Raw genomic sequence first — 14970 nt, 5'->3', positions numbered from 1 at the left:
TGGATAATAGAAAAACAGAAAATAGTAGAAAAGTTAAATTATACAATATCGGTCATATTTATAAACATGAATTGATTATTTAAATCATAATTTCCTTTAAAGTAAACTCAAAAGTTAAGTTCTATCAATTGCTGGACTATAACATAAAAATACGTTTTGAAAGGTTTTCTTTTTAACAAGGAGTCACTGATCTAACTATTAATTTATTTTAAAACTACGAGTAGCTTTTAAAAACAATTGTCCTGATAACAGACAGAGAATGAAAATGAGTTAGTTCAAGATTTATATATAGCATGTTGCGTTTGCTATTTTACTTATTTCATTGTTTATACCTGCATCCATGTCAGTGGCGCTAACTGTGACAACTGAAGAGCCAATGGGAACGTCTTCTAAAATCTCGTTAGAGAAACTCATGGGGTCGAAGATGGGCGCGTTGTCGTTCAGATCAATGACGTTGATGTACACCGTGACAGTTCCGGACAAGGATGGATGCCCGTTGTCCTGCGCTTGCGCCACCAGTATGTAGTGCTGCGTCTGGAAAACAACAACATTTTGTTTAATTTATTTATCTTAAAATAAATATAGCAACATTTTATTTAATTTATTGCACACAAAATAAATATAATAAAAAATAAGAAGCAACAGGCGATCTTTATCAATAGGCGTGATCGTTTCAGGTGACGCAGTAATATGCGCGGTGGATTTACAAGGTCCTGGGTTCGATCCCCGGTTGGGCCGATTGAGATTTTCTTAATTGGTCCAGGTCTGGCTGGTGGGAGGCTTCAGCCGTGGTTAGTTACCACCCTACCGGCAAAGACGTACCGCCAAGCGATTTAGCGTTCTGGTACGATGTGGAGAAACCGAAAAGGCGTGTGAATTTTCATTTTCCTCCTAACAAGTTAGGCCGCTTACATCTTAGAGTGCATCGTCACATACCATCAGGTCAGGTGAGTCAAGGACTAACTTGAGATACTTCACAAGTTAGCCCTTGACTACAAGGGCTAACTTGTGAAGTATCTGGCATCATACCGGAACTATAAATCGCTTGGCAGCGCCTTTGCCGGTAGGGTGGTAACCACGGCTGTAGCCTACCACGAGACCGTGACGAGACGTGAATAACATAAACAGCAATGAGCTCTCCTTTCTTCTACACACAAAACATGATAACAACTGTATGATAATTATTACCAATAGTAATTACCTTTGCATTGGTAATTTAGGCTCTTCTAAACGGTGATAGAGTCAGTCGAGCTCTATATTCTACTCACTGACTGACTTTACTTTTTAAAATTGCGTGTATAAAACTTGCAATAAATGAATTTAAATTTATATACCTAAATAGTACACACTTCATTGCATGTAGCATGACATTATGGATATTTTCCTGCGAAAATTATGATAGCAATATTCAAAGAATGCGGACTGGAATTCAGATTTTCCATATAATAGGTCAGCGAAGCTTCCCAACTATGACAAGCCCCTCCGTTTGCGGATCGCGAAGCGAGGAGGCGATTTAAAAAACAGGCAGCGGTCTCGGAATCCGGCTTTCGAATGTTTTGCCGACGGTCGCTTTGTCAGACATTGTTCGGACCTTAATTTCGATGGCGGATCGAGTGGGCAAATGCCGAATATGATGCGCGACGCAAAAAAACTGTACCGGGATGAAATTAGCAGCTCTCTAGTGGCGTACGAGGAAATGGCGGGCGGTCGAGAAAACGAATGTACTGCGAATTGTTGTTTTTACTAATTAGCGGACCGGTTGGCTTGACGAACTGGCGCGCATGGATACTCCGATGTTTCAGTGTTTAACAGTGGATCTAGGGACGGAAGGAATCTTTGTTGACCCCAGAATCAGTCTAACATCGGTAGAAAACAAGTTTTATTATCATTTAAGATAGTTCATTTATAATTTATAATATAGGTAGACATATAAAACTCAGAACCGTAACTTTGAATCACGAGTTGCTGGAGGAGACTGGAGGAGTGAGACTCCTAGCTCTAGCTAACTGAGATTTCAGATGAACTACGGTAAAAATTGTTAATAAGTTGATGGTGTCACACAACTTCGGAAAGCACTCTAAACCGTCGTTTCCGATAGTGATTACGTAAACATTATCACTAGTCCGTCCACTCATTGGAACAGCATGGTGAGTTTAAGCTCTATATCCTCTCTCCTATAACAAGGGAGGACTAGCCCTCTAAAGAGCCATGACAGGCTATTATATCACAGGCTCGTATTATTGTAATATCATCATTATCAACCCATATTCAGCTCACTGCTGAGCTCGAGTCTCCTCTCAGAATGAGAGGGGTCAGGCCAATAGTCCACCATGCTGGTCCAATGCGGATTAGCAGACTTCACACACGCAGAAAATTAAGAAAATTCTCTGGTATGCAGGTTTCCTCACGATGTTTTTCCTTCACCATTTGAGACACGGGATATTAATTTTTCTTAAAATGCATACAACTGAAAAGTTGGAGGTGCATGCCCCGGACTGGATTAGAACCCACACCTTCCGGAATCGGAGGTCATATCCACTGGGCTATCACGCCTTAGCTATCTATACTCTAACGCCTTAGCTATCTATACTCTATACTATATATATAAAGCTGAAGAGTTTGTTTGTTTATTTGGATGAACGCGCTAATTTCAGGAACTACTGGAGGTGCATGCCCCGGACTGGATTCGAACCCATACCCTCCTGAATCGGCTGCAGAAGTCATATCTACTAGGCTATCACGGCTATTACGGGTTATTGCAATATGCCAACAAAAATAATAATTAATAGCCACAGGTTTAGCGAATCAAGCGTTGTTTATGGATTTAACATTCAAATGAAAGTATTTTCTCGTCGACGACGTTTAGCGATGTTTGCCACGCTCTCAGTCCCGGGCAGACAGGTTTGCATGAATAGCGGGATCAAATAATACCTCACATAGACCCACTAATAACAGGATGCCGTGGCGCATATTGTATTCCGTATTAAGCAAGTAATACTCATGTATTATGTCTTTATTCATAAAAGTATCATAAATATAAAAATTTACATCACCTATTAGTTTTACTTAGCTTTTAATACCAAATAGCATTATAGACACAGACATCTAATTATACAGGTAATAGGCATAGTACGTTGATACTTTATTTCGTAACATTTAGCAAAAATCAGATCTTTAAAATTAAAAACATAATTACAGCAACTAGGTACAGCATTGAAAAAACTGATTCAAGATGGAATTTTTTTTAAATCCGAATAAAAAATATAACTTGGTCACCCTAAGGATTTTTGGAAAACTATTAAAATTAGTTTTAGATAATTAGGTGGTGGTGGTGGTTTATTAATTACGGGACACCCTGTATATAACTCAAAGGTAACTGACTGACATAGTGATATATCAAAGCACAGCCCAAACCACTGGACGGATCGGACTAAAATTTGGCATGCAGGTAGATGTTATGACGTAAACATTCTCTAAGAAAGGATTTTGATCAATTCTACCCCCCAAAGGGATAAAATAGGGGATGAAAGTTTGTAAATTTTAAACCGATCGGGATGAGACTTTGCATGCATAAAGTTACTAAAACGTAGGCACCCCAAAGAGAGGATTTTGACAAATTCTACCCCTAAGAGGATAAAATAGGGGTAGAAAGTTTATATGGAAAGTCCTTCAGTTTTCAAGGTAAATTTGAAAATGTAAAATGATTACTACACTATTTATCATACTTTAAAAAACTTGCAAAAAATTTTGAATAGTTTTAGCTTGGCAAATTCGTTCGTAACACTCCCGATGGTCGCGCGGGCCGGGGGGCGTATAGCGATGAATGAAAAACCCACGACTTCACTTCCCCGCACGCACGATTTCACACCCGCGTAATCTTTCCCCCGCATATCATGGGAGTGGCATCAACGAACTTGCCAAGCTAAGGTCAGATAACGAGTCCTGGATACACTTCTGGATCTGGGGGGCTGATGGACTTCAGAAGATTTGGGTTTTACTTCTTTGTAAGAAATTCTCAGTAGTAGCTCTGAGATGGGAGTCTGTGTTCTAAAACCATTTAGTCTACTACATGATACTAGGTTAATACTTAATGTCTGTAATTCTACAAAGGTTTTCAAGAGAGAGGCCTAGCCCTGCAGAGTGACATAAAATAGGCTAATGATAATGATACGCGAAACATAAAAACTTCCAGTTTATCCAATTATTTTAGAATTGGGCCAAAGAAAGTATAAACCGAAGACTGTCCAAGAACCTACAAAAGATGTCCAATACTTTAGTAATTGAAGTAACTATTCATACAAAAATTGTACGAATAAATTTATTTTATGTACACGGTTACTGGATAAATTACTGCATATTCTTATTAGTCCGACAAGAACAATACTTTCGTGTAATTCAGACGATTACCGAAAAAACAAAACTACTTTATTTGTCCGGTTACCGGACGAGTAGCTACAGCCTTTAGTAAGTCTAAGGTACACTATTCTGCTGGTCAATCAGTTGTTCTCGATGATTTATGAGCATAAAAACCAAGTGCGCGGATACTCGCATACGCTATTTTATTGCGTACTTGACATGTACTTCTTAGATATTGCATCTCGTGATAAAATACGAGTATAGTAGCAAAAACAAGTTACTTTGTGGCCATGTTGAAGCCTTAACTCCATGTACTTGTGCCCATACCGTAAGCTCTATTTTATAATAATTATGATAAAAGAGCAAAAATTAGCAACGAAAATTGTACCAAAGGAGATGGTCCGTTTCAGGTCCACTCTTATACCCCATATCATTAAAAATTTAAAAATACAAGGATTATTAAAATAAGTAAATAAATTTAACTAAATAAAAAGAAATAAATAAAATGAAAACCCAAGTTATTGATATAAATCAAGATGGCGCCCTTAAAGCAACAATTGACATGACAATATTGACAGCAAACGTCAAAACGACTACTGAATTGAAAACGTCATCAATCCGCCGTTATTACCAGTAATAGTGTTGCATTTCTTGGGAGAGAATGAATTTATTTATTTATTTAGAAAGGAAACAAATATTTTTTTTTTATTTCCGCCAGGCTGGCTGGTGGGAGACTTCGGCCGTGGCTAGTTACCACCCTACCGACAAAGACGTATTACCAAGCGATTTAGCATTCCGGTACGATGTCGTGTATAAACCGAAAAGGAGTGTGAATTTTCATCCTCCTCCTAACAAGTTAGCCCGCTTCCATCTTAGACTGCATCATCACTTACCATCAGGTGAGATTGTAGTCAAGGGCTAACTTGTAAAGAATAAAAAAAAATAGAGCAGTCGAATTTTTGCGTAAAAAAAAAACAAAACTAGCTGACAGTAGCATGTTCAGGGACACCATAAAAACGTATGTTTTAATCGTTTCACTTTTAATAGATGAACCGACCTTCATATCGATTGGCATATAAAAAGCGAGCTCTTAGGGTGCGGTCGTTTTGCCGAGCTTCCATTAAAAAGCCCGCTCAAGGGCATCATTGCCCTTGGACGCTGAATTGCACATCTTACCTACAACATGCTATATTTTACACGGCTCGTAATAAATTTTACTTATCCGTATCTTATTTTTATGCCCAAAAGGCATTCAGGTAAGTGACTCAAAATGTTTTATAAGAGCGGTAAATTTGATGTCCTTAACGTCTTTGTAAATTTACATAATCTGTTTTGTTGGTACAAATTACAGTTAACTTTTACATAGATTGTAATATAGGTATTTGATATACTTAATGTATTAAATATTAGCCGTAGTACCCGTTCCCGTGCTTAGACGGACATGAAATATAGCCTATATGACACTGGCAAATAACATAGCTTTTTAGTGGTGAAAGAATTTACAAAATCTGTGCAGTAGCTCCAGATATTACCCCCTCATACAAATGTTACCTCTTTATAATATTAGGTATAGATAATGTATGCAATTTAATTAATGCTAGTGTTTCGTAGTACATCTTGGATGGAAAGAATTTGTACTTCTAGCGGACTCAAAAGTGATTACAAAAATAAGAAAACTAATGTCGAACAAAGGTTATTCACAACATTTGTCAGGACTAACTTAATTAACAAATCAAACTGAAACCAAAATAAGACCCTAGAATGGCAGAGAATGACCTTGAGTGAAGTCACGCACTTGTGAACGTTGTGTGTAGGGTTAAAGGACCCTTTGACTGTTAACAAACACTCCCCTTTTCCACTCAAGCCCCCCCCCCCCGCCTATCCCAAGTAACCCATAAAGAATTACACAACAACAGATGTGAACGGCTCGAAAGCCACAAGCACACTGAAGCCGTCCGTACCGCAAGTCGTTGCAGTTGCAACGCGACGATAACAGTACCGATAGCAAAAGCTTTCGTTTTGTCAGTTCATTTAAACTTTTAGCTTAAGCTACATAGCAAGAAAAATCATTTAAAGGTGAATTTTTACTAACACAACTAGCTCTAATATCATAGTATTCTACAGCAATGATAATTTTATACTATAGATCGGTTACGTCCCTACAAAATCACCACAAAAAGTGATCCGAATGAAGGCTACAACACTGAGCGCAGCACACATGTACAACTTTGTTTTTAATTCCATTATATATTTATGTATATATAGTTTTTACACTTCCTGAACACACAACTCGACATTGTAGACGACATTTATTATTTATTTAAATTATATTATATTTTATATTATTAATTATTTGTTTAAATAACAGTACTTATTTGTTAAATAACGGTAATTATTTGTTTAAATAACGGTATTATTTGTTTAAATAACGTTTTTTGTCTAAATTTCCTCTTTTGAGAGCCTCATTTTTCATGCGCTAGTAACACATCTAACAGTATTTAACACAAAGATGTTACAGTCTACAGTCGTAATTAAATAGTACAAATAGTAAGTTTGTAATAAATTGTTCTACAGTCGTAATTAAGGAGTACAAATAGTAAGTTTGTAATAAAGTAATGGAAGCAAATATTCTTGTACAAATCCAAACAACTTTCGGTAGGTAGGCACGTAACGTCGTGCGATGGGACCACTTGAACGGTCAACGCCCCTTTAGATCTATGTTAAGATAATTGTATCAACAGCTAGAACAAGCACACGAAGTGCCATCAACTGGCCGATGGTTCTACGAAGGCATCGGAGAACAATTAGCTTGTAATTTTAAACAGTTATTAATTATAGTGCATTATAGAAAAGTAATTATTCAGAATTGATTCTTCACTCTTATTGTTATAAAAACCGAATAAGTTCATTATGAAAATTAAATAAATAATTTATTTTGCTATCTTCCATGAAAAGCTATTCCAGCAGAAAATAATTTATTCACTGAAATATTGAAAATATTTGATGTAGTCATATCTAGGTACTGCATAGACTTGAATGATATGAATTATTTTATTATATTCAAATTGTATGGATAGGTAATACTTATTACCAACAAAGTCGCTTACCGAGTTTGTAGATCTTTTGATCTTTAAAACTAATTTTAATGCGTTTTTAAACAAAAGATAAGCGGACAAAATTTCCGGTGTCTGCTAGTTTAATTATAAAAAATACTTATTCATTAATTTCTGTAAGTTTTAATAGATAAAGAGACAAACATCGCAGGTATATCGTATAACTTTTTATTGTTATGACGTGTTGAAAGATTTATATAAGTACTTTAAAAACATACTGCTTTACTTAGGAAGCCCATTCAAAGTAATAAAAAAATAAATTAAAACAATAACAATATAACACTAAAGCCTAGAGCACATTAAGTGGACAAGTCGTAAAATGAAAAATACCAGACACTTGCAACTTAACACGAAGAAACAAGTATACACGATTTGTACCTAGAAGGACTGGTCAATGCCCCGACATGAATTTTGTGGCGGAAAATTCATAACCTCTAGGCACACCATAATAACGTTAGATGCACGTTTCTCCCGCGAAAAGTGGCACGAGAAGATTCTTGAACAAAGGGTATGCATTCTGATTTGATCATCACCTAGTCAAATATGTTCAAAGAAAGCACGTTACAGCGCAAGCTATGTTTCAAGAACTTTATCAAATTAGTTATTATACTGTCGTCATCAACCCATATTCGGCTCACTGCTGAGCTCGAGTCTCCTCTCAGAATGAGAGGGGTTAGGCCAATAGTCCACCACGCTGGCCCAATGCGGATTGGCAGACTTCACACACGCAGAGAATAAAGATAATTCTCTGGTATGCAGGTTTCCTCACGATGTTTTCCTTCACCGATTGAGACACGTGATATTTAATTTCTTAAAATGCACACAACTGAAGGTTGGAGGTGCGTGCCCGGGACCGGATTTGAACCCACACCCTCCGGAATCGGAGGCAGAGGTCATATCCACTAGGCTATCACTGCTCTTATACTGTATATAGGAGTATATTGACTGACCCGTCGGTCCAATGGTTATACGGATCATGAGGTTGTGGGTTCGAGTTTTTGGTCTATGAAATTTGTTTTACTTTCTTGCAAGACTTTTTCATTAGCAACCCAGAGTCGAATAGTCAATGATGTTACACCCTGTGCTTCGGAGGGCTTCTGAGTACATTCATTAACATATAATAGGGATTTTTGCCAAGTCAAAATATTATCATACAAACCTGCATTTGAACTATTAACTGTTTAAGCAAAACTGACTAACTCTGTAGTACCTAGTCTAAAATAGGCTGAGGATAATGCCTAAACTAATATTTTAAAGAGGCTAAATTTGTTATTTATTTCTAACAAATTGACTGAAACTATAAAACTGATTTTAAAAATTCTGTCACCAATGGAAATTTACATTATCAGCGAGTTACAAATGTAGAGTATTTCCACAGGAATAAGAACAACGCGGGTGAAACCAAAGGGAGTCTACTACATAATGTATAAAATCCAATTGTCGTCTATCTACGAGTACTTTACAAGTTAGCCCTTGACTACAATCTCGCATGATGGTAAGTGATGATGCAGCTAAGATTGAAGCGGGCTAACTTGTTAGGATGAGGATGAAAATCCACACTCCTTCAGTTTCTACACGACATCGTACCGGAACGCTAAATCGCTTGGCGGTACGTCTTTGCCGGTAGGGTGGTAACTAGCCTCCCACCAGCCAGACCTGGACCAATTAAGAAAATCTCAATCTGCCCAGCCGGGGATCGAACCCAGGACCTCCGTTTTGTAAATCCACCGCGCATACCACTGCGCCACGGAGGGCGTCCTAAAATGAGTTGAATGTTTTATTATTTAAAAAAAAGTCTCATAGTTTTAAGCCGTTATTTTTGTAAATGTATGGATAAAAGGCTGTTTAAAGGCTGCCTTCTTCAAGCAGATTTATGTTTCAATTAACATTTCGCTATTTTTAGATCCGATAACAACTGGTTGAGTGAAGTGTTTAATTACAGAGAACTGCCATCAATAAAAAACTAGTGCTTGATACTGTTCTACGTAAAAGATAATTAATCTAACTGAATGAAAACAATAAAATTACTTGAATGTGTTTTGCTTTAACAATTTTATTAGAATCAGTAACATAATGCTTATTTTTTTATGAGATCATGTCTATACTACAACCTTTCTTTATAAGTACTGTTTACCAACAAAGAAATTAGAAATGAATATAGAAAACGCATGTCATTTCATAATTTATTTATTTTAAATTATGTAAGGTTTGTATATAAAATGTAATACAAAATATATTAACCATATCTAATTCTTCTAAGCTTATTAATCAAATTATTTTCATTTATTTAAGAACAAGTTAATTATAATTATTATTAGGTGTGAAATGACTAGTTTTTTATACCCCCATTTTTGATTTGTTTATTGGTAAACAGTACTCATCAAGAAAGGCTGTAGTATAGTGAATTTGTATGATTTTGTGTACAAAATCTATGTATTTTTTGTTTTCTTTCTTATGTAAAGTGACTCATTTTTTTTAAACTTTTACTAACAACAACTTCATTTATGTGTCAAGGCTAAATATTCTTATAGACTTATAATATTATTTCAATTACCCCATTACCATCCAATATACCAAACCATACGAAACATTTAGGAAAATATAACAAACTTATTATCGAAATTTGATAAAAGAATACTTCCTATATGTTTTAAATATTATAAAAATATTCCCAACCCCCTCCAGTTATTCGGAAAAACAAGAGGGTACCTACCGACAGGGAGCAGGGATCGAACCCAAGACAACAATTGTTTTTAATGTATTATTTCCAAAGAAACGAGTGTTATAGTGTTTATGTATGATGAAAGTAAATATTTTACGATATCTTGACAAAACTTAGTAAGAATCTAGTTTTTTTTTAAATCTTAGACTCATCACTTGAAGTTTAGCAAAAGTGCCCCTCATTATACTGATTACTTCGTCGAGAGCGCTGCAGTAATTGGCTATTATTTTACTCCTGAGAATATTTATACGAATGATTTTAATCACTTAACCTTTCGTCGTATTTTTATTTGTGTGTACTCGTAACCACAGATTAACTACGCACATCGTAAAACTACAGCTTGCCAACCAGCTTGGTTATAGAGCGAATGCCTGACATAGCCAGACTTTCGTAATGTGTGGAACTGACTATAGCTTGGCAACTTCGTTCGTAACACTCCGATGGACCGCGCGGGCTGGGGGGCGTGTAGCGAAGAATGAAAAACCCAAGACTGATGCACCTAACTTCCCGCGCAGTCTGTCCCCCCGTCGCCCGCTTATCATGGGAGTGTCATCATTAACTTGCCAGACTATAGCTGCGCCCTTATGGTGCTACCCGCGAAAAATAAATATGTAATTTTTCCGCGATAAAAAGTATCCTATGTCCAGGCTATAATCAATCTCAGTTCCAATTTCCAGCTAATTCGATTAATTAGTCTCGACGTGAAAGGGTAACAAACATTCACACTATCATAATCATCAGTTTTTCGCAAATAAAGTGATTTTTTTCGGGATAAAAGTAGCCTATGTGTTTATCTAGATTCTAAATTATAATCTACGAGTATCTACGTTATAAATTTCAACCAAATCGATTCAGTAGTTGCCGCGTTATAGAGTAAACAAACATCCATATAAACTTTCGCGTTTATAATATTAGTAGAATATTTTGTCAGCTTTTACCTTTGAGAAGAACAACTAAAGTGAGGCCGCTCAGAGATTGCGTTTATGACTGGTCGTAATCGAATGGGCGATGTAACTTTGAACTGGCGTACAAGGATGTTGAGCTGCGCTGTTTCAAGGTTATGGCAACAACGTTTGTCTTTGTAGTGATGAAACATAATAACGAGCCAATTGTAATTGAAAATGTTTCTCATTCGATCACGAACTGTCAAAAACGCAATCTCTGAGCGGCCAGACGTTACCATTATTAATGGAGTTTAAGGAGTTTGACAATTTAGAAAAACACCCAAGCCCATCACACAAATATTTTCCAGTTGTGGGAATCGAACCCACGGCAGTGGATACAGAAAATTAAATCACTACCCACTGCGCCACGCGACCGTCAAATTGAAGGCCCTTGGCCATCCTGAAGTATACAAACTATGGCAATTTTTTAGAGTGCTTACCTCTTCATAGTCGAGTCTCGCTGTCAATGTAAAGATGCCGGTTTGTGGGTTGAGTGAGAAGACATCGTTAGCCCAGTCCGATATGACGGTGTAGGTGAGCTGGGCGTTGGGCCCGGAGTCGAGGTCAATGGCTGCCACGGTGCCTACTATAGAACCCCTCGCAGCATTCTCTGGTATGTCGAAGGAGTAAGCGTTCTCTTTGAAGATCGGTGGATTGTCGTTGGTGTCAGTGACCTTGAAAAAAACATAATCAATTAAATTGATTTTCAGAGAACGTTAATTGAAAGTCTTGCGTTTTCTTAACTAATATTATAAAGTGGAAAGATTTGGTTTCTTTGTATGTTATGAATAGGCTCTGGAGCTACTGATTCACTGTTGGGAAGCCACTAACCCTGAGTGCTATATGTTTTAATCTATCCCCGTATTTCTATGAGAGAGGGAACCCTATGGCGTCTGCTAGTTAATAAAATTATTAATATTTTTATGTATTATGGTTGGCCGGTTATGGTTGCTTTAAACTGCATCGTTGGTTATGTGGTGAGCCTATGTAGCTGAAAATATTGAGGTCCTGGGATCTATTCTTAATTAATTCTGAAACAGCTTCGTTTTCTTTCAAGAAATTATCAGTAATAATTTTCAGCCGGGAGTGGGGAAGTTGGTAGTGCCTGGTACAATTTTCCTGGCTTGGAGAGTACGTTATGCAGTGCAGGGCATTATAATGAAGTTATTTTATACACAGTTAATACCATATTCAGTAGTTCAGCCGTTTCGGAGGAGTTTTGTAACAAACAACGCGATTCTAGAATTGAGAATTTTATAGATATTAGATATTAGATAGTTTGGAGAAATTAATAATAACAGGCATCACTGACGGGAAAAGACCGAGAGGCCGCTCACCAACACGATGGGCTGACCAGCTGAAGGAGGATAAAGGGACGAAGTTCTACACTATAGCAGCGATGGCCACCAACAGAAGCCGATGGAAGGCGTGGACCCGCAGGAGGCTGGGATCTTACCAGGATCACGATCTTCAGTAATGAAACAACGACTATAGAGTGAGAGATATTAGATATTAACCGTATGCTTTGTGACTAATAATCTAATTTCCATCCAAATAAGCAATTAGCTTGTTCTAGGGTACAGTAATACTCCAACGGACAGAAAACTAACTCTACACCTCTCAGATATAAGTAGCCACCAAATCCCATCCATAGAACTATTAAGGCATCATAGAGAAAACTAATACTAAACTATTGCTACTGATGGGGTTATTTTTAGTTTCCGTAGACGTTATCATTTCAGACGTATTCATATGCGACGGTAACTTACAGTGACACTTTTAATGGAATTCCCACGCAGCAGTATATGCTTTGTCTTTAGTCCCGAAAGCTATAATTGGACTAACACTTTTCAGACGCGCTAAACAGTTTTGAAAATATGAAATACTTTGACGAACTACTTGGGAAACAAAATACTTGACAGGCTTGTTTTTGTTAAAGCTAAAGCAAAGTATTTATCAATATCTATTTTTATTTTTACACTTAAGTACGAGTTGGCGTGATAGCCCAGTGGATATGACCTCTGCCTTCGATTTGGAGGGCGTAGGTTCAGTTATGTGCATTTAAAGTAATTAAATATCACGTGTCTCAAACTCATCGTGTAGAAAAAATCTGCATACCTGAAAATTTTCTTAGTTCTCTATGTGTGTGAAGTCTGCCAATCCGCATTGGGCTAACGTGGTGGACTATTGGCCTAACCCCTCTCATTCTGAGAGGAAATTAGTGCTCAACAGTCAGCCGAAAATGGGTTACTAATGATGATAAGTTGATGGAACAGATAGGAGACCTACTTGATGTTAAGTGGTATCATCATCATCATTATCATTAACAGCCGACGGACGTCCACTGCTGGACATAGGCCTCTTGCATGGACTTCCAAGCAAAACAGTCTGGAGCCGCGAGCATCCAGCGGTTAAGTGGTAAGCCATCGCCTATCCTATAGGAAAATTACCAGGACATGATAATAACACATTTTTTCTATACTGCCCTACGCTCCTTTCATCCTGAGGCTAGTGTTAAGCTTCCATAATAATCCATATTCGTGTGATTTATACGGGCAGCCTTCTGACCTGCACACAGCATTGCTGGCTGGTGGAAAGGAAGCAACAATCATCTCAACAATAATATAAGAAATAGGTGGGAAGTATTTCAATCACATAACTAACCTGAATAACGATTGTAGCATCTGTAAACTGCATTCCATCGTTGGCTCGTATTACCACCTGATATTCTGAGATCGTTTCTCTGTCGAGTGGCTCTTTCAGTGTTAATTGACCGCTTTGTCCATTCAGCACAAAAGGCGTCGGTTCTTCTGTTTCTATGCTGTAAGTTATTGTTCCAATAGTATCAGGGTCTTCTGCGGTTATCGTAGCAATCAGTTGTCCAGGCGCCAAATCTTCTGATGCAAAATACGCTGGTGGTATGTTTTTGAACTCAGGCGGACTATCGTTCTTATCCAGAATAACCACTTCGACCTGCAAAAGAAAATAAAATCGGTTTAACTTGCGATATACGTAAAGATAACGTTTCAACGAACATAATTATTTGTCAAACAAGTTTTCAAGAGCAAAATAAAGGGAACTATTGCAACAATAACGTATTTAAACAGACATCGACTTTGGCAAAACAGTCCGAGGCGGACGGCTGATGTTTTATTTATAACACCGGCAGAAAATCGGCCACTTTAACAAAGTATAAGAACACGAACAAAATTAATAATTCTAAAAATGCAGCCTGCGAGCGGTTGGCTCGACAAATGTGTCTACTGACTGACAACACGATAAAATATGCGCCTTGCATCGTATAACGGATTAATACGAGAATTTGAAACACATTATTCTTGTATATTCACTCTTCGAAGTCACATAGGTACAGTATATTAAAAACATAGATATAAACTTAAGAATAGTTTGGTACTTGATATTCGATTTAATTATATTAAGCCATGTTTAAACATTGATAATATAACATTGAAAGTATAAAAAAATCACGCTCCTGTCAAAAACTAATAATATAGGTATCTACCTAAACGTTGATGCTAAGGCGCAAGTTTAATTCTCGAATGATGAGATGTGTTAGATAAGATTTATGAAGTCAGAGGCGAGCTTTACAAATGCAGCCGGTGGACGTTTACAAAAAGCCGTCCTAACAAAACTCGTCAAGTCAACAAAGGGACGGGGGAGCGAAAGACTTAAACCACCATAGTTTCGTCATTCGAAGTTCGAACGGTGAAGCACGAAGAATTCGGGTTACAATGATCGGAGCCGTCACAGATAAGAAGAGGCCGATTGTCGAGAGTTCTGTGCCCTCGACGAGGAGAAGCTGCGCATTTGTTAT

The 14970-nt window shown here is 37.3% G+C and overlaps 1 protein-coding gene across 1 annotated transcript in view; it reads right to left on the bottom strand.

Moving 5' to 3' along the window:
* Positions 1-14970, bottom strand: part of LOC112044893 (cadherin-related tumor suppressor) — a 156004-nt gene that overhangs the window by 11422 nt on the left and 129612 nt on the right. The window contains exons 2-4 of the mRNA XM_024080888.2: positions 13800-14108; positions 11576-11809; positions 333-534 (exon numbers count right to left, since the gene is read on the bottom strand). Coding sequence (XP_023936656.2) covers positions 333-534; positions 11576-11809; positions 13800-14108 — 745 coding nt within the window. The remainder of the gene's footprint in view (positions 1-332; positions 535-11575; positions 11810-13799; positions 14109-14970) is intronic.

The sequence above is a fragment of the Bicyclus anynana genome, chromosome 9, assembly GCF_947172395.1.
Source record: "Bicyclus anynana chromosome 9, ilBicAnyn1.1, whole genome shotgun sequence".
Lineage (NCBI taxonomy): Eukaryota > Metazoa > Arthropoda > Insecta > Lepidoptera > Nymphalidae > Bicyclus > Bicyclus anynana.
This window is presented reverse-complemented; position numbering and strand designations above follow the sequence as displayed.